General features: G+C 37.9%; 4 protein-coding genes across 6 annotated transcripts; 2 read left to right on the top strand and 2 right to left on the bottom strand.

Moving 5' to 3' along the window:
- The first annotated feature begins 1,633 nt into the window (after window positions 1-1,633).
- LOC111335375 (phosphatidylinositol 4-kinase type 2-alpha) lies at window positions 1,634-10,717 on the top strand. Its single transcript, XM_022941264.2, has 9 exons — window positions 1,634-2,102; window positions 2,939-3,139; window positions 4,781-4,912; window positions 5,417-5,570; window positions 6,509-6,585; window positions 6,728-6,824; window positions 8,789-8,922; window positions 9,289-9,348; window positions 9,733-10,717. Exons 1-9 carry the CDS (start codon window positions 1,758-1,760, stop codon window positions 9,904-9,906), a joined length of 1,374 nt encoding a protein of 457 aa, XP_022796999.1. The 5' UTR covers window positions 1,634-1,757; the 3' UTR covers window positions 9,907-10,717.
- Window positions 10,205-18,939, bottom strand: LOC111335374 (acid-sensing ion channel 2). 2 transcript variants are annotated; one of them, XM_022941263.2, is made up of 7 exons: window positions 18,801-18,939; window positions 17,132-18,082; window positions 13,268-13,430; window positions 12,728-12,790; window positions 12,049-12,274; window positions 11,578-11,669; window positions 10,205-11,287 (listed from the first exon to the last, which is right to left on the bottom strand). In XM_022941263.2, the coding sequence occupies exons 2-7, from the start codon at window positions 18,056-18,058 to the stop codon at window positions 11,139-11,141; spliced, it is 1,620 nt and encodes a 539-aa protein (XP_022796998.2). In that variant the 5' UTR covers window positions 18,059-18,082; window positions 18,801-18,939; the 3' UTR covers window positions 10,205-11,138. The 2 variants fall into 2 exon arrangements, with proteins under 2 accessions (XP_022796998.2, XP_022796995.2); XM_022941260.2 differs by lacking the exons at window positions 17,132-18,082; window positions 18,801-18,939 and adding an exon at window positions 14,093-15,370.
- Window positions 15,938-24,565, top strand: LOC111335400 (uncharacterized). Of its 2 annotated transcripts, XM_088762532.1 has the most exons (5): window positions 15,938-16,253; window positions 21,268-21,421; window positions 22,204-22,266; window positions 22,631-22,856; window positions 24,250-24,565. In XM_088762532.1, the coding sequence occupies exons 2-5, from the start codon at window positions 21,358-21,360 to the stop codon at window positions 24,380-24,382; spliced, it is 486 nt and encodes a 161-aa protein (XP_088618658.1). In that variant the 5' UTR covers window positions 15,938-16,253; window positions 21,268-21,357; the 3' UTR covers window positions 24,383-24,565. The 2 variants fall into 2 exon arrangements, with proteins under 2 accessions (XP_088618658.1, XP_088618661.1); XM_088762535.1 differs by lacking the exon at window positions 15,938-16,253 and having other exon boundaries at window positions 18,924-21,421.
- Window positions 23,103-25,767, bottom strand: LOC111335399 (neuromedin-U receptor 1-like). The gene has a single exon (XM_088762527.1). The coding sequence runs from the start codon at window positions 25,600-25,602 to the stop codon at window positions 24,628-24,630; it is 975 nt and encodes a 324-aa protein (XP_088618653.1). The 5' UTR covers window positions 25,603-25,767; the 3' UTR covers window positions 23,103-24,627.
- Between the last annotated feature and the right edge of the window lie 23 nt (window positions 25,768-25,790).

Raw genomic sequence — 25,790 nt, 5'->3', positions numbered from 1 at the left:
TGATATTGTATGGAGAAATGAGATGCTAGTCACTCTATGGGGTTAGATGGTAAGGAGCGTAGAAAGATTTGAGCTCCTACTTGTCTTTCCTTCTTTTTTTCTTATTTTTTATTTTGTCGCTTTTTTATTTTATTTTCCGCTTACTGAATAAAAGGAGCCTGAATGAATGAATAAAAGAACATAGTTCTTCTTTCGGAGAATAAACGAGCTGATATTTCCACGTACTGTATATCCCCGTCGCCAGGATGAAAATGTGGGTAGCGAACGTAAGAAAAATAACCCAAATCGACGCCAGAGGGGGTATCTATCTGTACGTGACACAGTCATGGGCAACAGCCAGTGGTCGGGTTTATCGGCAAATCCAAATGGATGGAAAGTAAACGCTCCAGGCTTATGATGCCAAATAGTACAGAGATATTGTATTTCCACGAATACACGCGTACGCTTTAATGAGCACTCTCCCCTGAATGAGTGCCCACTCCCGGCCCAGGGCCAAAATGTCAAACAAGCACCTCTCGAATAAGCGCCCACTCCTCCCTCACTTTATAAAGGTTTAGCCAAAACAAAGTTATAGTTTTTTGAGGGAAGAATTTTATAATTAGCCTGCTCGATAAAGCGTTTTCCTTCCAATAAACCCCTTCTCCCCCGCTTTTACCCGAAATTTTTATATATGCGCATAGGCACTTAAGAAAATTAGAAAATAAGCTTTCTAATTTTTTTTTTCCAGGAAACTGGCTGTGAATTCAAAGTAGAGGATGAATTCTGGTCACAATTTATCCATGGCAGGTTCGAGGTGCGGAATCCAGTTTTTTTGTGTGGACGTTTTGATTAATTTACTCGGTCAAAAACCTCAACTCCGCCGAGGAATCGGTTATTTTTTAACCAATAAGAATTCAGGATAGGCATGTTTTGCATTTGAATAGCCCCCTGTGCAATTATTTGCGTACACTGCTCGGCGGTTTCCCGTGGCACTTGGTTACGTGGCAACAAAACACCTTTTGATGATATCGTTGATCCTAATCTCAACTCTTATCGGCGCTGCACAAATATTGCCAAATGTTGCTCAAAGCTCCAGTTAAACAGGTTTGTATTCTGACCCTGTTTTGATTCAGTGTTGTAAGAGTCTGCTTGACTCAATATTTTGTGCAATTTTTTATTTTTTTATTTCGTCATACTGCGCAAAAGAACATCCAGTAGGATTTTCGATATCGGTTACAAATTGCAGAGCTTTCTGCTCATACAAGAGTTTTTTTTTCGAAAGCGTCAGTATTTCAGAAGACATTTAGGGTACAAAAGGAGAGAAAACTTTATTTTCTAATAATTTCGAATTTTTTCTTCGAATTGGATCTTAAATATTTTATTTACGTAAGTTTACCGCGTGACAGCTCAAAATATCGCTAAAATGATTAATGCGGAGACGTTAAATAAGTTCTTAATAGGTCAGTAAATAAAATAGGCTCTTTGATCGGCTAGAGTCAAATTTCGAAAGGCTGTGTAGTTTATACCTCGTCGGAAGTCAAATCGCGTTTGGAGGATATTTTGTGGAAACAAAATTTGAAAGTGCAATCTACTTCCATGATCTAGTCAGCGGCAGCAAAAGTCAAAGGAAACCATGCGCGCGTTTAATGAAATCATGACAATTTCGATAATTTTGTAAGGAACCAAAATAGATCGGTCTATGCTGAAATTTCTACGAATGAAATGCTCTGAAAGCGATTGGAAAATTTCTAAAGAGGGCGGCCAAATTAAAGATTTAGATGTCCGTAGACGAAACAGGGCGTCCACTCATTGATTTTGCCTCCGAAGGCCGGCTAAACGGACCTGATGTAGTTCCGTATCACGCGGACCCGGCCAGTTACAGCACGGCCATAGTTGGCGGTACCCATTACGATAGCAGGACTTCTGAACAAAGACCTTTACTCGGCAGATCGAGATCGCGAATGGACAGTCACAGTGATACTGAATACCAAGGAAATCATTTTGACGATCCAGAGTTTAGCAGTCTTATTCAAGCCGCCGAACAAGCTATTGATGTGGGAATTCTGCCCGAGCGTATATACCAGGGATCGAGTGGCAGTTACTTCGTAAAGGACAAAGAAGGGGTAAGATGCGTGTACGTGGTTTTTTTATTGTCATTTCTCATCGATTCTCACTTTGTCTAGACGAAGGTCCATGGAAACATCTTAAATCCAATTTCACTTATATATATGGTATTTGTTTTTAACATGATGGATGCTCTTTGGACTGCAAGACCTATTTCCGGTTTCTCTTTCTCGACTTAACGCCTCACAAGTACATCGTGTGTTATAACTCTAGCGATATTGTGACAAACTAAAATCGTTTGAATGTTCACCAATTTGCCTCTGATTGCTATCATCTTTGTTTTTGTTAAGATAGGGGAAATCTTACATTCATTATTAATTTGTAAAGATACACCAATATTTAAATTTTCCTTTGAAATAATTATAACTATCCCTATCTTTTAACCAAATTCAAACTGAGCTGAATAGGGAAATTTATTTCACAACAAATTATCACCAATGTATATTTACGGGAATGCAATGTACATTTATTTTCCCCATTCATAAATGATTTCCATCACATTTGTTTATAACTGTAGGTGGTTATGTTTATCAAAACATAATAGGTTTGAAACTACACCTTGAATCTTATTTGTGTTTACTTTGTTTTAATGATTATGATTATTATGGTAAATTTCTTCCAATGGACAGTACAAATCAATTTTAATTAAGAAAGAATTATAGGTGAACAGGTGCAAATTTTGACCAATTTTACTTCAATAGTTTTAAAAGCATTCTTTATGCTGTTCGATTTCAAACCTTCCTTAGTACATGCAAACAGAAACAATGCCAGAAGTTGACTGTTTTAATAAACTTTAGCTTTCAAAATAATCTCATAGTTTTTCTTTTGCCTGCAGAAAAAGATTGGTGTATTTAAACCTAAAGATGAAGAACCCTATGGACACCTTAACCCTAAGTGGACAAAATGGTGTCACAAGATTTGTTGTCCATGTTGTTTTGGTAGAAATTGTTTAATTCCAAACCAAGGATATCTCTCTGAAGCTGGAGCAAGCCTTGTAGATCAGAAACTTGGTCTCAATATTGTTCCTAAGACAAAGGTAAGACAACCAGTGACTTACAAGAGTCATTTTTGCAACTTATCTTTGTATCATGCAAATTATGTAGGAGTTGCAAAGTCTGGTGTTTTTTAGAAGCCCAGTTGTGAAGCCTTGAGGCATGACCATTATGTCCAGTTTTTTGGAAATTAAGACACCTAGAACTATGTACCCTCTCAGTGCCTTGTGAATTCCATGTTGTCTTGCGTCAATATTTAACAATTATTCCACAAGCGCGCATTGGATATGAGATGATAGATAGCCAACGAGGCGCGTAGTGCTGAGTTGGCTATAATCATCTCATATCCAACAAGCGTGAGTGGAATAATTGTTTTATTAAAAGTGTTAAACTAGGTTATTAAATTTTATTAAATTTTTTAGCTCCCTTTTAATTTTAATCTGACACGTACGCCTACCATATTTGCAGATTATGGTTTATTTAACAACTATTCACCGTGGTGGATATTTAACGAGCCGCGATGCGGCAAAGTAAATATCCACCGTTAACCACCGACACTGCGGTAAATAGTTGATTTAGTATATACTAAAACAGTGATATAATGTACACCACCGTCGTTAATTTGAGTGATTTCTTCACTTTTCATGGATGCAAACCAGGACGCCATTTTTTCCCGAGTTGCCTGGAGGTAAATAGCAAAGGATATTCGGAGTTTGACTAGCCAATCAGAGCGTGCCTTCAACGCTATCCACTGTTTTAGTGTATACTAATGGCTGATATACCATAATTGCTAAGCCAATAAAAAGTCTTGAATTGCATTATCCAATGATCCAGTTTTTGATAATCAGTAATAGATCACAAGTGATGTGGAAATGTGAAAAGAACAAAAAGTGGCACAGAAGGCGCAGCTGAGTGTGTCACAAGTATGTTCTTACCACATTTTGAAGTTTTGTGTGATTTGTTACTGTACAGATGTACAGCAACTTGGAATCTATTTGTTTTATATGAAAAAAATAGCAACGTGTTATCAATGCTGACATCATCTATGTGTCTGCAACAACTAGTAATTGAAGTAGAGGTGATCATGAGTGAATACTTACCGAGGGCATAGCGGCAAGGTAAATATCCATGGCCAGCCACCAACACTGCTAAAGCAGTGAGATAATATAGCACAAAAGACAATTTTAACTCATTTATTCCCACTCCAATTAAACATTTTTGTGTGCAAGTTCCATGTGAGTTCCTTGAAGGTGAATGGCAAAAGAAGTTTGGAATTTGAGTAGCCAATCAAAATGCATATTAAGTGCTAACCACTGTTTTCAACTTATCATGTGATATAAAAGTGGATAGCAGTAAACTTGAAGGGTGAAGAATAGTTGTTAATTACCTTGTATGATGGATGGCTGTCCCATTCAGGTGGAATGGTAATACTCATAGTCATTTAATTCAGACAAAACTGGTTGCTGGTTGTGAATGAGCTTCTGTAATAGCAGGCCAGAGGGCTCTTAATACTCCACTTACAGACACAACCAAAGGGCCCACAATACTCCATTCACAACCACAGGGCCCACAATACTCCATTCACAACCATCCAAAGTAAACTGAAGGATATAAATAGCTTTTAATTTTCATCCCTAATTCAGTGATATGATACTTTTTACTTATTTTAATTCCTTTGGTTTTAGGTTGTCAGACTTGCTAGTGAAACATTTAATTACACTGCATTTGATCGGGCAAAAGCAAGGTCAAAAAAGTTCGCTACAGAAAGATTCCCTGATACTCTAGGAAAACATGTAAAAGCAGGGCTTCCTCCAAAGGTATTTGATTGAATGATTATATAAATTTAATATGGTAAATCACTTAATGGTTGGTTATTTCTAATTAAATTTGATAATGTTTATAGGAAAACAAATTATGAGGAACATACTTATCTTTATGACCATATTGTGGTCCAAACTTCATTTTACATGACTGTATATTTAGATCAATAATATTTCAGAGGAGGTTGAGTTTCATTTTCTCTCATGCATGACTATCATTTGCAACTCCTGTGGAACAGACAGAAATGTAGACAATACAAATTTTGAATTATTTATGCCTCAAAACAGCGGGTCTTTAGTGTTTGTCTAGTCACAACAAGTTCAGATAATCAAACCTCCTTCCAATTAAATGGCCTGCCAAAGTGGCCTATCAACTCATGAAGTTGATTTGATCTTAAATTCAGAATTCGTTGTCTCTCCTTGCCCATTTACACAATTACTGTCCACCTTACTTGTGAAAACAGTGCCAATGACATGTCAATGTTGTTTTGTCTTTTTCAGCTGGGTTCCTTTCAAACATTTGTAGATGGTTTTAAGGATGCAGAATTTCACCTGAGGAAGTTTGAAGTAGAATCTCTTCCAGCCATCACAAACAAAGATTTTCTGATACAGTTTCAAAAACTTGTTTGTCTTGATTATATTATTAGGAATACAGGTATGGAGCAATTTGAAATGGTAAAATGAAAATGTGTGTTATTTTTTTTTCCATTACATTGTTGCAATAATTAAGTATCTTACGTGGTTTAGTATTATTGCACTGTCAACCTCTTCAACTCCCAGGATCTGATTGTTACATGTCATTCTTCCATCTGGGTGCTATGCCTTTCCTTGTAAATACATTATGAGAATTTGGTTATGGATCAAGATAACTCTTACCTGATAAGTTTGATTATTCTCATTACCCTTTTGCTGGATGATGTATGGATTTATAGCAGGGCTCCCATGCGCGCTTCGCGCATGTGGGACATAGCCCCATAGCCATGGAACAAGGTCAACCTCTTTTCGTTTGGTTGTCATGTGACTGACCAAGCGTATGAACGTACGTACGTATGTACGTATGTATGTGCCCTCAGATTGCATGGGTAGGGTAGGAGCAAAACGAAGGGAGGGGTGTCTCAGGCGAGTCTTGGCAAATGCACATCTTTTATGTTATTGTTAAATAAATATTACGAACTTGGGAGCTCTGCTTTTAGGCTTGGCTAAATCTATATATTAAGGAATATTAAAGTTTCATGTTAAATGTTAAATGTGTCTGGGTGTTAAAGGGTTGGTAGATGTAGCAATCCAGCACTGTGAACCTGGGCAGGTGATTGATGCAAAATCTTTCATTTCTTGATTCTCAATCTTAAACCCATAACTCCCATGAGTGACCAAGACAGAAATTCTCCCAACAATATCAATACAATATCAAACAGACAAGTGATGAGAATGAAGAAAAATATCAGTTAAGGGATTGTTATTAATTGATCCAATACCAAATTCTCCAAACCAATGTGATAAGAATTACAGGGCAGACTGTTAGGAGAATTACTAAATGATATTTTAGAAGTGAAAGGGTGACAGGTTGACCTCCTCTGTTTTTTGTTCTGTCAGATCGGGGGAATGACAACTGGCTTATAAAATATGAAAGAACTCCAGAAGTTGATCGACAAGTGGCAGGCGAAGAGGGGGTGAGTGTTATGAGTGTTATGACTCAACTTACTTTGGTTGAGAAGCAGTGGATATTGGAACAACAGCTTTTGAGTAGGGTTGTGTGAACCCTGCCTTCTTCAGTGCTAAGTTAAAAATGAAAAATTTTCTTTTTCTTCGCAGGGTGACTGGGATTATGTTGATCCTCCAAAGATATTCGTAGCTGCAATAGACAATGGACTGGCATTTCCTTTTAAGCATCCAGATTCTTGGAGAGCTTGTAAGTTGATTTGAGAAGCTTGCTCAATGCTTATTACATGAACATGTCTCCATTCCCAACATTTACTCTGAGGAAGGGCTAATGCTCAAAACGTCGCCTTAAAAACTCTTTGTGGTGGCTAGTTATCAACATTATCAACTTATGTATGAAAGCGATCCTTGCGGTAAATATATCTTATTAGACGTTTTGTTGTGTAGTATCGCTGAGTATTTTTACGAGTTGTGCCGTAGGGCTTGTCAAAATACGGCACAACTCGTAAAAATTGTATTTTTACAAATTGTATTTTTTAGTTGTTTAGAAGGACTGGGAACTAGTTTGACCATGGAGTCAGATGACCGCCATGTTGTTTTGTCTTACTGATGTAGCTTGTTATTTTCGTTAAATTAAATGAGTTGAATTTGTCAATTGTTTTGCTTCGAACCTGTAACTCGTTCAGAAGAGCAAGGGTTAAGACTGAATATTTCATTCAGAAATCACTGTCTAAGGTTTCGTCTTAGATAAGCAAATTAAACTTATTTGTATTTTGACAAGCCCGTAGGGCGGGTGAAAAGACAAATAACGAGTAAAAATACTCAGCGATACTACACAACAAAACGTGTAAAAAGTTATTTATTATCCAACACGCCAAACTGTTGATTCTGTGCGTGCTAATTTCGCGGATATTTATTTACGAGGAGTGCGTGACGGAATAATGCGAAGCGGAACGGAATTGGCGCGTTGTCCTGTTGCTGTTTCTATTTTCTCCAATGAATAAAGAAATTTCCTAGTTGTCTAACTGTTTTCGGAAAGATTTCCGTATAACCCCATACCAATCAAAAACAAAGCCGTAGTCCCAAAGGAAATCTGTTGTTTTGCCTCTGCTTTCCTTTATCCAAAAACTGAATAGATGATAAAGTATGGGGTTATACGGAAATCTTGCCCTGTTTTTTGTCGCTCGATATATCTAATAAACTTGGATTTATATTTGTCAGCCATTCCGCCTCTTCGTCTTTAGAAATATGATTCAAATTGTACGCTATTTTTATTTTCGTGACTTCACTTGCGCGATGCGAGAAAACCTGTCCAACCTGTTCCCTGGAGTACAAATACCGCGTGATATTTGTACTCGTCTATGGCGTTATTTGTACTCTACGGAGTGTAGTTGGATAATAATGAACCCTACTTACGTAATAGTAGAAAATATGGCCTGGAAAAAATTCGGGCCCTTATGGAATTTGAAACTGTACTTTTCGCTACTACATAAGTAGGGTTCATTACTGCAAGGATCACTTTCATACATTTCATGAAACCGCAGTACACAATGATGGCCTTTTTGCTGTTGAGTCCTCTTCAGTGCGGCAGTCGAACATTGGAGTGTAGAATTCTAAGTTCTGAGTTTCGTTCTTCATTTCTCTGATCTTTTTCTAGCTTCTAATTTCTCTACACAATATTAACACTCCTTAATCACACGTTAAGGTCACAAGAATAAAGAAAATGAGCATGAACTAAAGAAGCTCTTGATTGTTAAACTAATTCTCCTAGTTAGCTCTTACTATAAGCAGATGTACGATGTATAGACAACAGTATGGAGAAAATGCTGAGGTTAGATTGTCAAGAGTTGTTTAGAAGGACTGGAAACTAGTTTGACCATGAGGTCAGATGACCGCCATGTTGTTGTGTCTTACTGATGTAGCTTGTTATTTTCGTTAAATTAAATGAGTTAAATTTGTGACGAATTGTTTTACTTCGAACCTGGAACTCGTTCAGAAGAACAAGGGTTAAGACTGAATATTTCATTCAGAAATCACTGTCTAAGGTTTCGTCTTAGATAAGCAAATTAAACTGACTCTAGATACCATAGGTACGGTAGGTGTAGCCTTTTTTTAAAAAATAACCATCGTTACTGTTCAGTAGATACTTTTTTTAAAAAAAAGTATTGTCTTGTTGTAGAACCTAAGTCAATTTGGTTCTTTTCCTTCTTGCAGATCCATTTTACTGGGCGTGGTTAACACAAGCAAAGGAGCCGTTTATGGATGAGATTTCTGACTTTGTTTTACCTCAGATAGCAGATATGAACTTTGTTCAAGACCTCACTGAGGACTTGTACCTTCTTTTTCGGGTTTGTGTTGTTTGCATTTTTTTTTAGCCTTTCTCACCATGAACTATCTTAGTTTCTAGCAGTTTGACTGGAGTGCAGTTGTGGGTTTCACTGTGGGAAAGTCGTCAATGCATCCATCTCTGTAGGACATGCAAAAAAAACTATGCTGTGAAGGTTCTACAAAATATTAATTTCGTTTAGGTCGGGAAAAAAAAAAAGCAAAAGCAACAAAGGAGATGATAAACCATAAACCAAGAAGAAACAAAGTTGGCTGAGAATGGAGACGAAAAAAAAAACGGATTGTAAATTGTTAATGGGAACGTTCTGTGAGAGGAACTCAGAAATGCAAGTAATTACTGATTTTTTTTTTTTTTTTTTTCATTTTAGGAGGACAAAGGCTTCGATAAATCACTCTTTGAAAGACAGATGTCCGTTTTAAGAGGACAGGTACACAGAAAACTTGTTAGTTCATTTATGATAAGGGACTGGTCATTATTATCTCTGGTGGAGTGGGACAGGGGGGAGTTCCGATCTGAACCCCTTTAAAGTTTTTCAATATTTTTATAATTTCATTTTCCCTCCCCCCCCCCCCCCCCCCCTCCTTCACTGGCAGGTGATTAGCAGTCAGTTTTCTATTTTTCCCTTTTATACTCTGTTGCTGTGATGGCTGTTCCCCCTGGAAACTACGTGTTCGCCCCAAAATAATCCTCCCCACCCCACCCCACCCCACCCCTCGGCGATAAATAATGACTGGTCCAAGCTGTTTCTCATTTACTTTAAAGTTTTTTCTAGAGAGAAACCAACTAAATAGACACTTCTTTTATTTGTCAGATCTTGAACTTAACTCAGGCACTGCGGGACAAGAAATCCCCTCTGCAACTTGTGCAAATGCCCGTAGTCACTGTAGAAAGAAAGAAAATTGAGTCTGGAGACCGACTGAGAAGCCATAGTCACGCCTTCACTCAAAGCTTTCAACACAGACCACCGTTTTTCTCATGGTGCTAACCAAAGAAGTGTCACGTAACGAACTTTGTTGTTTGTGATTTTCTCTGCTGATTCAAACGGATGAACGGTGCGCTCTCTGAGATATATGGGATACTGTCATCAGTCGAACAATGGCGGGGAATTTGACTTCTAGTAAGTCTTACTGGTCAGCCATAACCTGGTTTGCTATTGGTTATCTGTGACTGACATAATTTTATGTGCAACCTCGCTCTCGTGGAGTCTGGTAATGGAGAACTTTGCGCGCATGTTCGGAAGAAGATCGAAAACGATTCAAAGCTACGAAAATGGTCTGACAGCGTTGAATAATGTAGTGAGGTTTATTTTTCTAAAAGATGCAGGATGATTTTACAGTGGTTTCAACAGAGATTTTACAGGGGTTCCAACAGAGATAAATTACCATTATGTCAAACGAAAGTTCAGCTAAAATGAAACTTCTTTGAAACTATACAAAGGTTGTAGTTCATATTTTGTAACTGATAACAGCTTCATTAATCAGAAGTGCGCGACACTACCTTGCACTACTGAAGTGGTACATTCTTAAAGTAAAATTATGTGCAGAGCGTTTAATTATGTATATGGAAATTCAAATTATTATTTTAATGAATAGGAATTGTCGTGAATAGTGCGTTCCCTCTTTGGTTAAGAACACACTGATCATTGTGCAGGGACTATGAAAATTAATAGGTTAATCATTGAAAACCACGTTGCCTCAATCGGGCAATCTGGTGATGTATGGGGAGAAAGCACTGAATCGGACTGTCTAGAAATACGTCATTTTATAGATAAGTTAAATAAATGGATATTTGCAGTGCTTGGTGCTTTGCTCAGCATTAACTTCCCTGCTTGAGTCGCTCTTAATTTTATTAAAATTAAAGGTGAAGTCCATCATTATTATCGCAATTATATTTTATAATTTTTTAAGGATGAGAATATCTAGAGCTTAAACTGCTTCAAAGGCGTGACATCACGAGCACCGAGATGGCTATTCCCACGATCACCAAACATTGTGTAACATAGGGGCAGTGGTGCACTGTCTCAAATTTGCAAGCAGAATTAAGCATCGAACAACAGAGCTTTCGTTGTTGGTAGCTCCATAGGAATTTTTCCGAAGGTAGCTGTACTGGAAGAGCAAGAAGCGTTAGCTGCAGTGGGGGAGTGGGTTGCGTAAATTTACACGTAATTTTTTAAACGAGATAACAACATCTCATTTACTCGTAATCCGCAAAGTTGTGCTATTCAGTTTGGTACTGGACATTGACGGCTCTTTTACCCCGGTCGCCTTTAGCCAAATGAGCAATTTTCCTGAACGCGAAATCCACAAACTCAAAAAGAGTGAGGCAACTCATTCCCAAGAACAGACCAAAAGTCCCTCCTAAGTTTCCTACAAAGCAAAGGCAAAACTAATTATTATGTTCACAAGATTAGCGAGGGCTCTGGTCGGATCCTCGGAACCATGCATAGCCTGTGCTTTCGTGGGCGTAAGGAAAAAATACGAAAAACAAAACAAAAATTAAAACAACAAGTGGTAGAGTTGTGAGTCTCCATCGGGTAAAAGTGAATTCGAGTCGATTCAGAATCTCCAACAACTCGTATGTTATTTAAACAGACGTATGGTATATATAGAAAAATTTATACCAAAAAGATGCTACGGACAAAAAACTTAAAACTAACCGATTAGAGCCCAAGTCTCATAGAGTGGAGTCTGTGTAATAATGTCGACACTTAGGTCTTCAAAATAGATATCCAATGAAATTATGTTGTCACTGTGGGAAAGGAAAAGATTGAGATGTCGTCAAATGTGAATCACAGAACGTCACTTTACCTTGAAGTCTACTGAGCAACAACAAGACAATCCTAGCAGTGTCAACTGGGACACTTGAGAGTGCCCACAAACCAAGAGACGCAGTTTTGGAAAGCTACGAGACTCCACAACATCGAAATGCAACAATTGCAGCGAAGTAGAAAGAATCGTTAGGCTATGCGTGACTGGTAGCATGACCTAAAAAAAGACTGGCACTGAGTACTTGAAAGGTCGCGCGGTAACTCAAATTGTAAATGATAATATTTCATTAATTACTGTAATTCACCACGATGAGTTAATAACACAACCTCAGGGTTACGGAATAGAACTAAAACACGTACTCAATGTATTTTTCCCTTTCAGCTTTCGTCATATTCAACAGAGGCTCGTAAATCGATCGATCGACTGATGATTTCTCAGTTCCATTTAGGAAGGACATGAGATGTTGAATTAGAGCTCCCCTCTGCAGTCCACTGTATGAGATTGAAGTCTTGTACTCGATTTGATTACAGGGCTCAGGGCATTCCTTCTCGCATGTCTTCCTTTCATCTGAGTTGCCAAACTCCTCTGTAAGAAGACATAAGTTTACATTAGAGCTATAGAGTACCATCCTCTACGTCCTTTTATCTCGCTCTGATCATGGGAAAACGAGATAATGAGGGAGTGGAACTGTAGTCCAAGGGAGAAAAAAAAAAAATATATATATATATATATCCAAGCATCAATGAATAATACTTAAGCCCCTGCGCGTGCATCATACTCAGGTTCAAGGTGGTGTTTACGGCAAGAAGGGAATAATTAATCCTCCTATCCAGTGAAACGGCGTTGATGGTGTTGTGTTCACAACTGTTCCTATATTTGTATGCAGCTATCCTAAACGGCTTATACCTAAGGCAACAGAATGCCATATCGTAGTCATTTCTGTGCCAAGTAAGATGTGGTTGAATGGATGTGACTCATCTTGGATCCTTAACTTGGTTGTAGATTATGTTTAGTCCTGTTAAGAATGGATTGACTTACCAAGAGACTTGTAAACACAAGTAGCTTCTTCAATCGGCGCACAGAAGGGAACTCCGGGATCGGCTGAAAAGAATCATAACAGTGACAGCGTAAGAGTTATACTCGAAGCAAGCGTCTGACCTTTCAAAAATTCGTTTCAACGCACTATATTTCCTTACTAGACTCTAATTCGTAAGCAAATGAATTTTCGTTTGCGTACAGATGCAGCGAAACAGTTAGAAGTTAAGGCCGGTACACTCGAGGGGTTAAAAACTGTATCTGTTTTTATACTTTGAAGTATATATTAGTAGATTGCTTAAGAGACGAAGCAAGCACGAAGAAGCCGAGCAAACGAATGAATACTGCTTTGATATAACTAAAATTAATCAGAAGAGGAATTGTTTCTAGATTTTGTTCCTACTGATATTAGATGGTGTTACATCGTGGGGCCTTTTGTTGGGTGTCAACTCTTTTTCCGAGGATACACGGAATTGTTCGTGCTTATGAAGTAGCCCTGCCCTAGAAGCTGGCTCTAAGTACGAAAAATATTTTGATACCAACCTTTGAATTTTGTTGGTGTACAGTTGCAAGTTTTGATAGTGTACTTATTGCGACATTTTATAAGACAGGCCTGTTTGCTGTAAGCAATCTGAGAGGCTCCGTTGAACGCTTCAAGGGTCCCTTCTTTACACTTGGTGCTGTACGGGTGTGGCAGGTTTGTAATCTGCCAAGAAATTCATTTTAACGTTAACTCGTGTCTTCTCTTAAAATTACATAGATCAACAAAAGACCATATTCCGGGATTTTCCTTCTAGATGAATGACTGATTTATCACAACTGACTGACAAACTGACTGACTGAGTGACTGGCTAGCCTGCTGGGTGGCCCGACTGAATGACTTTTTTACGGAAAGGTTATCGATCTGGCTGACTGGCCAGTTTAACCAATAAGGAAGAGACCAACAGCACAGTTGGTTCCTATTTTGCTATCTAGATGCAACAGAAGCTCGCTCACCCTCAAAAACACTCTAACTTGATAATATCAAGGATATTGAAAAAGACAATTTGGGGTTTTTAAATTTCTTAGGAAAAGGCGACAAAATATTCTGAATGGGTATATAATTTTTTTTGAAATATTTCCAGCACTTTGCGCTGATCTTAAAAAAAAACCTCAACACGTCGCGCGAATCTAAACATAGAATACATTAAATCTTGTTATTGAAAACTTGTCATACAGAACAGATTGAAAACAACTTAGACGGAAAATTTTAGTTATGTCCATAATGTTGGCTTAGCAATTTGGGGTTTTTGAAATTTGTTAGGAAAATGCAGTAAAATATTTTGGTTGGGTAAACAGTTTTTTTTTTTTAATATTTCCAGCGCTTACGTTTCTCCTTCGTATAGCACACGTAGTGGACATCCCTGGTGGAACAACAAATCCAAACTCCTCCACAATGGGATAGCTGTTTTGGTCGTGAATAAGAATAACAATCCCAACAGAAGACCACACTAAATTTGGTAGATAACTCTCACGTTCGATGTTAAGTCTTAGCTTAAAACCGCTTTGTTTGCCGGCAAATAAAGCACTTTGTGATAGCTTGCCATTTTTTGCTGCATTGAACGTGTAGCATTTTGCATAAAGTGGATTGAGGAAGCTGGTAAAATTGTTCGCGTCGCATTTCTTTCCATTGATGGAGCAGGAATAAAAGAGGTCACCATTTGGCAGAAGCATGTCTTCCATTTGATGACTAAATTCCAATACAAAAGGGTTGGTTTCGTTTGCCAGTTTTGGACGATAAAGAAGCCATGGGTTACGTTCTCTAAAGTCTTTCCCTAAAACATCATCTGATCTGGTCGCCATGAGAGCTATATCTGCAATATGTCTTTCGATTTGGCTTTCATTGAAATAACTTTTTTCAATTTGCCTGAATAATCGCGTGTTGAAGGTATTGAAATTGCACAAGGTTACCGCAGGGAAGGGAAGGTGTCTGTCATCTTTACCAAAGTTCGTTGTCATTTTAGTGTTGAAAGGATAAAGGGAAAACTGCCAAAGGCAACTGTAGGTTTGATAAATGCAGAAACCAAAGCATGCGATTATCATTCCCAGCCAAACCAGTCTTCTGAAAAAGCTCTCGGAGAACAAAAATCTGGCTCCGTGAAGAGTGGTATCTTGAGCGAACGATCTCAGTCCTTCGAAATTACCGTCACTTGTGTCCGGCCCATCTGTTTGGAGGTTTTTGATCCGTATTTCGCTTTCGTGCTGGTTGGTTTCTATACCAGTACTGATCTCATTTCTCTGGTTTGTTACAAACATTCCCCTTGAGCATAGTTAATAAACCTGCTTGAGTGTAAATTTAGTCTAAGAGACCAGAGCTCGATGGAGACGAGAAATAAAAGCGACGTGGGAGGTTTTTAAAGTTTAGTCCGATTAGGAAGCAGATCGTAAGAAGTCACCAAGCAACAAGTATTAAAATTATACACACCACATTAAAAATTCATCAGTCAAATTGAACAAAGAAAGAATGAGACCTCTATGGACTCTTCTTAATTAGGAATGAGTTCTTGTGTAGCTCACCGCACCTTGCTTCTTTTTTCCTCGCGATCTTCATATATTTGAATGTTTTGAACTGAATTTGACCAATCTATCTAGTCGACAACAGTTTATATATTTTTATTCTTTCTCGTTGTTAGCTTTAAAATTTCAATATTAAAAAAATTAATTAAAGAACAAGAACGTGATGATAATAAAAACAGTTAAAGTCGCAAGCTGGACAGAGCTAATACCACTTCATAAGTATTTCATTTGGAAAAAATAATTCTTGGTAAATAATGGTTCTTGCATAAAAAATATAACATTCTCATCTCGCCTCATATGATATAGCACTGAAGATGTTTTTCGTCCGTTACTTTCCTAAAATTATACTTCATTTGAAAAGCATTTTCGATTGCGAACAACGTCATTACGAGACACGTGCATCAGTTCACATAATAAATGCATAATACTACAACTTTAACAATGTGACGGTAAACATTTCCTTTGTTGCGCTCATACTTCTTTAATGCGTTTTGAAGTCACCTACTGAAAGATAAGATAAAACATCAAAAAATAATTTGACAACAGTCATGCCACTGGAAATTTAACATTTTCCTGCTCATCTCATAAAATATGTTGATATCAAGATTGTGAATTCCTGTTTGACACTGGACATGACAAAATATAACGATAGGAAGCAATAGAAGGGCTTGGAATCTTTGTTTTGGAAAACAATTAATTTTGGGGAACTGTTTCATACTGAATTACGCTGATCTTAAAACAAAAAAACCTCCCCGGGTCGTATGAATCTAAACACTGTATACATTTAGTGTTATTATTGAAAAATATGTCATACAGAATAAATTGAAATAAGCTAAGACGGAAAATTTTAGTTTGACAAAAAATATAACGAAAAGAGGAAAACGGCATGGATCCACAACAGTTTGGTCGCAAAGAAGTGTGGGGAAAATTGCACAATAATTCATCCCAGAACTTAACGTAACTCTATCGGCCAGTGAGTTTAAACATGGAATACATTTTTTCTTTTTGTTACAGTGTTTGTTAGCATAAGGCTTTTTGAGATGTACTTTTCTTGATATCTCTAAACTTGAGAAAGCAGTGCTTGTTGGTAGCTACAGATTGCAACTGCTGTCGAAAAAAATGAAAGTTTTCGATTGATGTGAAACTTTTGCAAAGATTGATTAAGCCTTTCCAGCGTGTGAAAATGGCTGACAGGAAGAATTTGCTGGTGAAAAATTAAAAAGCTTGTCCACGGTGACTGAGTTCGACTTAGGTTTTTCAGATAAATTATTAACTACCACGGCAATAGATTTCATCACACCATCGACAGATTTTTTAAAATATCAAGTAGTACGTTGTTCTCTTGATATGGCAACGGTCGTCGGTCTAAAAACTGATGGATAATCAGAAAGAAACCTAGCACCATCAAGATGTGATTGACTAACTGACTGACTCACTGACTGACCGACAGACAGTACGACTAACTGACGGACTCACTGACTGACCGACAGTACGACTAACTGACTGACTCACCGACTGACTCACTGACTGACCGACTGTACGACTAACTGACTGACTGACTAGCCAGCCTGCCAGGACTGACTATCCAGCTGAAAGATTCTTGATCTGGCTGACTATCCTGGCTGGCCAGTGTGATGAAAAAGGACTAGAACAGATGTAAAGTTGGTTTCTCTTTGACTATCTGAGTCCATAATGACCCAAGCTTACTCACACTTACACTCACTGTATAACGCTATTATATCCATAATCTTGACTAAGGCAATTCGGGGTTTTTGAAGTTTGTTAGCAAAAGGCTGGAAAATATTATGGCTGAGTAAAAAGTTTTTTTTTTTAAATATTTCGAGCACTTACGTTTCTCCTACGTATAGCACACGTAGTAGACATCCCTGGTGGAACAGTAATTCCAAACTCCTCAATAATGGGAAAGCTGTTTTGGTCGTGGATAAGAATTATGATTCCAACAGAAGGCCACAACAAATTTGGTAGATAGCTCTCACGTTCGATGTTAAGTCGTAGCTTCAAACCGCTTTGCTGGCCGGCAAATGAAGCATTTAACACTGGCCTGTCACTTTTTGCTGCATTGAATGTGTAGCATTTCTTAAAAAGTTGATTAAGGAAGCTTGTGAAGTTGTTTACGTCGCATTTCTTTCCATTGATGGAACAAGGATGAAGCTGGTGGCCCTTTGGTAAAAGCATGTCTTCAATCTGATGACTAAATTTCATTGCATGAGGGTTGGTTTTGCTTGCCGTTTTTGGACGACCAAAAAGCCCGTCGTGGCGTTTTTCAAAGTCTCCCTTCGAAATATCATCTGATCTCGTGGTCAGGAGAGATATATCTTGAATTTGTCTTTCGATCTCACCTTCACTAGAATTTACTCCTACATATCGTCTGTATCTTCGAGTATTAAAAGGATTGAGATTGCACAAGGTTACAGCCGGGAAGGGAAGCTGACTGCCATCTGTACGAAAGTTGGTTGTCATTTTCGTGTTGAAAGGATAAAGGGAATACTGCTTTAAACAAATGTTGACTTGATGAGCGCAGAAGCTGAAACACGCTAGTATCATCCCCAACCAAACCAGTCTTCTGAAAAAGCTGTCAGAGAACAAAAATCTGGCTCCGTGGAGAGTGGTATCCTGGGCGAACGATCTCAGTCCTTCACAATTGCCATTATTTGTGTCTGGCCCATCAATCTTGGGTATTTTTGTTCGTGCTTCACTTTCGTGCAGGGTGGCTTCCCCTCCCAGAATAATCTCATTTCTTTGGTTTGTTACTGGCATTCTTCTTCAGAATAATTTATAAATCTGCTTGGATGTAAATTTAGTCTGAGAGACTTACAATTGGCAGAAATCTTTGACATTCAGTTTTGGACAGTGTTTCCTTTTAGTGACATTAGTATCGAAATTGCGCATGATGGATTAAATCGACGGTTACGGAGGTTATTTTAGCGCGACTAGGGAACAAATTTCATACAGTCTTGAGATTTGTATTACTTATCCACCAAGTCATAAATATAATATGCAGGCCTTATGAAAATTTCATTTTCAAATTGAACAAACAAAAAACGAAACCTTTAATGACTTTTCTTAAAAGGAAATGAGTTCTTTTTGCATCTCCATTTGTTTGCATAAAAGTTAGTGCTTTCGACAAAAAATTATTTAAAAAAATTATTTTTCAACATGTCTAGGGTGGTGTTCTACTCTGCTGCAGGTTTTATTCATTGAAGTTTCTTCTTTCTTTCTCCTTCTCTCTCTGCGTTTGAATGTTTTCGCTTGATTTTGACCAACCTAATTCAAATGACTCGAATCCAAATTTATATCTTTCATTTTCAGTGTTAGCCTTGACATCTAAAAGTTATGGAGTTAATTAAAGAACAGGAACTCGATAGATCAGTCCATCAGCTGAACAGAGCTAGTGTCTTTCCATAAGAACCCTAAGCTGATACCATTAAAAATTTTCAAAAATTGTTTTTTTGGCATAATTTTTAAAGTGATTCTCGCATGAACAACATTAAATTCTCACCTCTCATCTGTTGCAGCACTAAAGGATTTTTTTTCACCTGCTGATTTTCTAAACTTAAACTTTGCTTAAAAAGCATTGTGATTTAGAAATCACTACTAGAGACATGGAACAGTTCACACAGCTAATGCTCAAAATTTTCAACATTGTAACATACGTGTTAACATATCCTTTGTTGCACTCATATTTCTTTAAAGCCTTCTGGAGCCAGCTACTAAAAAATAATGTAAATCATAACAAAATTTTTTGACAATAGTCATTTCATGGAGTTTGAAGGTGGATGTTTTCCTTTTTTTTGCAGACGGTATTTTGACTTCGAGATATAACAATTCCTTTACGACTCTGTGCGTAGTGAGATATGATGGACAGCAAAATACGAGGGTTTAAAAGCTTTGCCTTAGGAAACAATTCGGGGAAAACTCCATAACGAATTATGCTGAACTTAAAAAAAAAAAAGAAAGAAAAAAACTACCACGTCTCTTAAATTTAAATATAGAATCCTACTGATCAACAGTATGTCACACAGAATAGATAAATAATGACTGACACGGAAATATATTTGGAAGGGAAAAAAAACTACAATGGCTCATAGCCTTAATTTGCCAGAACCTCTATTTCCGGCCGTGACTGTATGTAAACTTATTACATTCAACAAACGAAAACTTATAAAATCGCTCTCGGGTGTTTCTAGCCAAGCGACGATCGACCACGCAATTCAGGATATGCATTTAATGATTAGAAGATCGAAAGAAATGTTTACCAAATAATTCTAATAGCGCAATCCAGAGTACTTTTATCGTTTTCAAACTGTCAGCGATACAGACACAGTCAATTGGATAGTTGGTTATAGTTTGAAGGATGTGCCATTACCAACCGGCCGAGAATACAGTTCCTGCTCAATAATGGCTTGTCGTGCAATGCATATTACTCTACCAGCTCAGTGAGTGCCTATTTTGGGTTGAAATGTCATACCTTCAATTCTGCAGAGGGTGGTAACCCATTATTGAGTATTTATTTATTTTTTATTTATTTAATCTTTATTTAAACACGATCAATTCATCAGCCTATAAAAGTACATATCACATACGCTAAGATATTTCAAATTAAAACTACATACTATAACACTAAAGCTGTTTTCCGTGAATGCCGTGCGTTAGACTTAAAGAATGTCATTGATCTTACGTTTAAATAACCCCAGAGACTCTGTGTTCCTTATATCGCGTGGTAGGCTGTTCCATAATGTGGCGCCATTGTAGCTAAAGCTTTTTCTGTAATAATTAGTGCGCGGTAGTGGAACATTAAGTTTATTTTCAGAGTCCCTGAGGTCATAAGCAGAGTCACGCCACGTAAACTTTGAATATAGATACCTTGGAGCTAGCCCGTGCAGACATCTAAACATCATGGTAGCTTCCGTAGCTTCCGTAGCTTCCATCATGGTACTACCGTAGCTGGTCTTCCGAGCGGTTTGAGGCTTCGGCGGACTTAACATCGAACGAGACGAATATATTCCAATTCCATGGAGGCCAGCTGCTCCTTATACTAGAACAGAAAGCGTTTTACATGTGGAAGAGTTTGGTACTGCTATTCAACCTAGGATGTCTTCCTAATGAGCCGTAAAAAGAAGAAAGTAAGGAACATGATTGCGTCGGAGAGTGAGCTAGCCCGGCAGCCAATAGGTCAGACAGTCAGTCAGTCAGCTGACAAGTCACTTGACAAGTCTATTAGTCCTTCAAATGGTCAGATAACTCGTCATTTAGCCCACCGGTAAGGCTGTTCAGTTATCAGTTGGTCAGTCAATTATTCCGTTCATCAATCAGTCAGTCGGCCAATAATTGAGTCGATCATCGAGCCCGTCAGTCGGCCAACTGGGGAGTCAGTTAGTTAGTTATTGAAACAGCCAGTTATTCATTCATCAGTTTACTCTGCCACTGACCTGTCGTCCATCCATCCTGCCAGATAGTCACTTGGTCATCATCGATCGGTTTCTTAGTCAATAAGTCAATCACTAGGTCATATCTAGCTCTCTAGCAGGTTAAACAGCAACTTCCCTTTTGACTGTAGTCCCCATCTCTTCCCTCCAAAAAAAAAAAAAAAAAAAAAATTCAAGTGGTTGTCTGCAGGCCGTCAAATTTAGAACATATGATTTTTACATATGATAAACTTGGAGAAGCTGTATGCAACCAGGTGCAGATGGGTAAAAGTAAAGGAAGATAACGAACGTAGAATCTTTGCGTTGGAAAAAAATGTAACGACAAATACACAATGAATTACGCTGATCTTAGAAAGAAAATACCGTCACAGGCGATGCAAATCTAAACATGGAATTTTTTTATATTGTTAAGTCAATCATCAAGTTCCCCTGAGCCTCCCAACAGTTTAGAATCAAAGCAACCTCCCATGCAGGCTCCCGGACCTTCGTCTTCGATGTATGCAAGCTGTCAAATGTAAGAATAAATCGTGATTTTTACAGATAATTACCTTGGAGAAGCCGTATGCAACCAACTGCAGAAAAGGATCTCTCAGGTTTGACAGGGACTTTGCCTACACAAAACGAGCCTGTATGGTAAATTGTCGCAACAAGTATATTATCAAAACATGCGGTTGCACAGTAACAAAATTTCAAGGTCAGTCCCACCAGATCTTTGCAGATAACATGGAAATTTTTACTTCAAACTGTACGAATAACTAGGATTTCAATAATTAGCAAATATATGGTCGTCGTGATAGGGTACATGCATTTGTATCATCACCACTATCATTAATATTGATATTTATAACATTGCTATACCGGGTGTCGATAAGGATGGCAATCAAGTTATGTACGTATGATGCACGATCCTCGCAGTAGAGAGTGCTATTTATGTAATAGCGAAAATCAGACCTGAAAAAAAAAAAAAAAAAAAAAAAAAATCAGGACTGTACAGGATTCGAACCACTGAGCTCTGCGATACTAGTGCAGCGCTCTACCAATTGAGCTAACAAGCCAACTGGGAGCAGGCCGTTAAGTTGATTCGTAAAAAACCCGTGATGACAAATCAGATGCGATGAATATATGAAGCTCATATGTTTTTGAACTGCGGTTATAGATACGTATGATGCACGATCCTCGCAGTAGAGAGCGCTATTTATGCAATAAATAATCAAATTAATGGCCTGCTTCCAGTTGGCTGGTTAGCTCAATTGGTAGAGCGCTGCACTAGTATCGCAAAGGTCAGTGGTTCGAATCCCGTACAGGCCTAATTTTTTCAGGTCTGATTTTCGCCATTGCATAAATAGCGCTCTCTACTGCGAGGATCGTGCATCATACGTATCTATAACCGCAGTTCAAAATATATGAACCTCATATATTCATCGTATCTAATCAAGTTGTGATAGACAATTCTTTTCTTTCTTTTTTTTTCGACAGCCTATCGACCAATCCCAATTTGCGCGGTGAATGACTCAATTCTATGCGTTTTCCCATCGTACGGTATGTCAATTTGAAGATGCTGAAACACCCTTATAATAGGGTCGTAGTTTGTTTTGTTTTTGCATTTTTTTAACATCAAGTTATTTTGAGACAAGGATTTGGTGTTATACATGAAAATTGTCGGAAGGAATTGATGTTTATATAAGTGGCTCTTTTATACAAAATATCCATAAATCTCTAGATTAAAACTTTTTCATAAGCTTCCATGTTGCTGTTTCTGTCCAGTTTGAAGTTGATATTTCTTTACCTTGAGGTGTACTCTGAAATGTCATCTAAAAGCAAAGGTTAAACCGACTAAAATAGTTCTTAGGCCAAATAAAATTGTTAAGCAAGGACCATAATGAAACACAACCTACTGTCGCAGAAAACTTTGGCACATCTCGCGAGAAGACTGAATGCGAAAAGAAGTGTCGTGAGCCATGTGAATTCGTGGAGTACAAGACATCTCTTTCCCACATTGGACTTCAGAGGGATACATTCATTGAGCAACTCATATTCTCTTTGAACAACACCGACAAATCTGTTATGGAACTCGGGATGTATAAGCCCTTCTTGAACATGACCAAAGAACAGAGTGAAAAGTTTATCGAGTAAGTGAATAACGATTGGACCAAGTAGATCAAGTATGTTTTAATTCAAGTGATTGACAGCTAAGTATTCTTAACGCAAGCTACGGTAATGATTCGATTTAGCGCTCTCGTTCCAATATATAAGCGCCCCTTTTTAATAAGTACCCCTGTTCTAATAAGTGCTTCTCTTACATAAGCATCCTCATTCCAATAAGCGCATCTTTTCCGTTTTGGTGATAGCTCTATTAGAGTGCATGTACATTGTCATTGATATCAACCGTGGTTCATCTTCCTTTATTTGCTCCATTACAAAAACAGTGGTCTTACTCCGGTTTTTGTTCATTTCTTTCTTTTAAATAAATACTAAAGCTGAAATGGGTGTCCTGTCCCGAATAGGCGCCCTCCTCTGAGTGAGCGCCCTCCCTTTAGGTATAAAAGTAAAAATGCGCCCCTGGCACTAAATTTAATCATACGGTAATAATAACATTCTCTTTGTGAATATTTTGGCGGATTAAACAAGTTAAACAACTTCATCTTCCAATCAATATTGGACAAGAACAAAAATTCTTGTGGAAAATAAATGATGTTTGCAATGTTTGATCATGTGGTGTGGCCAATTGTAAGAGGACAGTTCTGAGAGAAACTGCCGCTGTTACGGTTTTAATGAAAAAAATTTCATTAAAATTATAAAGGACTTCTTCCTACCACTCTAACACAAAGTTATCGTATGTTTCCCATGAAATCAAACTAGAAACTGTAATTTGACAAACAAGTTTTTTTTCCCCGCAACGAAAACATCATTTCAGTGGACATCTATTTTGAAGATCTGAGTGTTGAGATCATTGAGCAAAAACCTGTTTTTGAAACCTGGGCTTTGATTGGTTAGTACTAAAATTATTCGCCGTTTAATTCTAAGAACGCTGAACTTTCCTGCCATTCTTGTCTTGTTTTCATTGTCTCTCAGTTTGACATGCCCTTGTTAGCGATTTTTGCTGGTTACATGGCCGGTTTGAATTCCGACAACCTACTGCTCAATTGTAAAATATCATGACCGTGATGACCTTTCCTTTATTCATATCCCCAATTGCCTTAAATATATGATCTAACTGTCGTAGCCAGAATTAAAGAGGCATAATTGGTGAACAGTGGGGCTGTTCTGAGAGAACATCTATCTCCTCCGTCTTTAAGCTTTTTCAAGATAAAAAGTAATGAGTTTTCATTGTAATTAAAGAGCGTAGTATTTCTGCTTATGTTAGTCATACACCCTGGCGCTTTCCATATACCACCGCATTCTTGGAACTTATGATCAATAAAGAAAATATACTTCACTGCAACAGCCACGAAATCCAGTTTACTTTATTTCATAACCCAGACACCATTCTGGTACTAAACTGTTTTTCCTTTGCTCCACCAGGAAACTTAGGAGCTACTTTTGGTCTTTTCCTTGGAATGAGTTTCCTAACTCTCCTAGAGTTTTTCGATTTTGTCTTCAGGAAAATTTTGCACTTGTTCAAAGCAACAAAACACGAGAAAAGTATAGCATCTGATGTAAAGCATTAGATAATAATAATAATAATAATAATAATAATAATAATTATTATTATTATTAGATAAACCACAAGTGGTGCTGTTCGATGTCATACTGACGTTCGCTCTTATGTGCAAGCTGTGTGTCTGAACTCAGCTTTTAATTGCACTCTTGGCAAAAGAGAATTATTTGAACTTGCACAGTTTACTTTTGTGTTTACTATAGTTCTTTTCTTACCTAGATGTTTGTTCATTAAAATGTTTATCAAGATCGTAATGTCTGTAGCCTGATGTTGTGAACATTGGTCCGTGAACATTCACAATAGCTAAGAATCTTCCGCAGAATTGCAGTGAACGCCTCTCGAAAGTTCCGCATTCGCGACCCATAGATCACGAAATTCATTGCGGAGTTTGAGAGAGCCAAAGTTCTAATCCATAAATAAGCTATACCGCGATTCTTCACCAGTAGTTTTCCCGCTGCAAAAAATGTTGTAAAAAGCGGAACCCAGCAAATGGTGAAAACAACAGTCACAATCGCCAGTGTAATAGCAATGCGGATCTCCACCCGAAATTGCTGGAAGTTGCTGGAATTCTTGGAAGGATCAGCTCTGATCTGTATTTGTTTTTTTCGATGTTTAACTAGCGACATTACTATCAGTGAGTACGACACAAAGACAGCCATGTAACTTAGGCTGAAAATTCCGAACGCAACGAAACGTTTCGGAAATCTTTTCGGAATAATGGGGTTCAAAATGGGAACCACAATCGGCGATAACCAAGACTTTATAAGCATTGCTTTCAAACCACGATTCTCCATGATGCTTTTGTAGTGCAGAGGGTACAAAATAGCGATAACACGATCAACACTAATAGCCGCAATGTGTTCCACAGAAGCAGCACACGAAAGCATGGATAAGATAATGTATGGGATTTCCAAGCCATTTGCACACTCATTAAAAAAAGTTCTTCGAGTGAGGATTGCCAGAAATAGCGGTTCGCACACCATAGTCACAAGCAAATCAGCAATAGCCAAGCTAAACAGTAGGAAGTTTGCAGGTCTACGAAGACGAGGAGTTGTGGCAACTGCAAAGCAAACCAGTAGGTTGCCAAGTGTTCCTGTTATAATCACAATAGCGTTCACTGAAATAAGAGCTAATCCATGAGATAATGGAAGCGAGCAGTCTCCTACCGAAACGTCAGAAGTTGAAAAGGAGCTGGTATTCTCCTGAGAGTGATTCATCGCTGTGATTTCGAATGAGCAGCTTGATACTCTGTGTGGAAAATGATCAATGACGTACTCGTTTTACGTTGCAGCGAATATTGATCTCAAGGAAGCAATATATCAATTTCAAACTTTGCAAATTTGGAATTTTTCAGGATGTTAATTTCTTTTACTATCCGTAGCCATTCGTTCTCTTCCGTGGTTTA

The sequence above is a fragment of the Stylophora pistillata genome, chromosome 1 (assembly GCF_964205215.1).
Source record: "Stylophora pistillata chromosome 1, jaStyPist1.2, whole genome shotgun sequence".
Taxonomy (NCBI): Eukaryota; Metazoa; Cnidaria; class Anthozoa; order Scleractinia; family Pocilloporidae; genus Stylophora; species Stylophora pistillata.
The sequence above is the reverse complement of the archived record's forward strand: the minus strand, read 5'-3'. Positions and strand labels throughout refer to the sequence as shown.

What these genes read in the sequence shown, in the direction of transcription:
- LOC111335375 (XM_022941264.2), top strand. Translation starts at nt 1,758, where the DNA reads ATGTCCGTAGACGAAACAGGGCGTCCACTCATTGATTTTGCCTCCGAA. An exon ending in TCGTAAAGGACAAAGAAGGG is followed by an intron (nt 2,103 to 2,938) that starts GTAAGATGCGTG and finishes TTTTGCCTGCAG; the next exon opens with AAAAAGATTGGTGTATTTAA. An exon ending in ACTTGTACCTTCTTTTTCGG is followed by an intron (nt 8,923 to 9,288) that starts GTTTGTGTTGTT and finishes TTTTCATTTTAG; the next exon opens with GAGGACAAAGGCTTCGATAA.
- LOC111335374 (XM_022941263.2), bottom strand. Translation starts at nt 18,058, where the DNA reads ATGCCAGTAACAAACCAAAGAAATGAGATTATTCTGGGAGGGGAAGCC. An exon ending in TACACCAACAAAATTCAAAG is followed by an intron (nt 12,791 to 13,267) that starts GTTGGTATCAAA and finishes GATTCTTTTCAG; the next exon opens with CCGATCCCGGAGTTCCCTTC. An exon ending in GAAAGGGAAAAATACATTGA is followed by an intron (nt 11,670 to 12,048) that starts GTACGTGTTTTA and finishes CCTTTCCCACAG; the next exon opens with TGACAACATAATTTCATTGG.
- LOC111335400 (XM_088762532.1), top strand. Translation starts at nt 21,358, where the DNA reads ATGGTAAATTGTCGCAACAAGTATATTATCAAAACATGCGGTTGCACA. An exon ending in ATGCGTTTTCCCATCGTACG is followed by an intron (nt 22,267 to 22,630) that starts GTATGTCAATTT and finishes CTACTGTCGCAG; the next exon opens with AAAACTTTGGCACATCTCGC. An exon ending in CAGAGTGAAAAGTTTATCGA is followed by an intron (nt 22,857 to 24,249) that starts GTAAGTGAATAA and finishes TTGCTCCACCAG; the next exon opens with GAAACTTAGGAGCTACTTTT.
- LOC111335399 (XM_088762527.1), bottom strand. Translation starts at nt 25,602, where the DNA reads ATGAATCACTCTCAGGAGAATACCAGCTCCTTTTCAACTTCTGACGTT.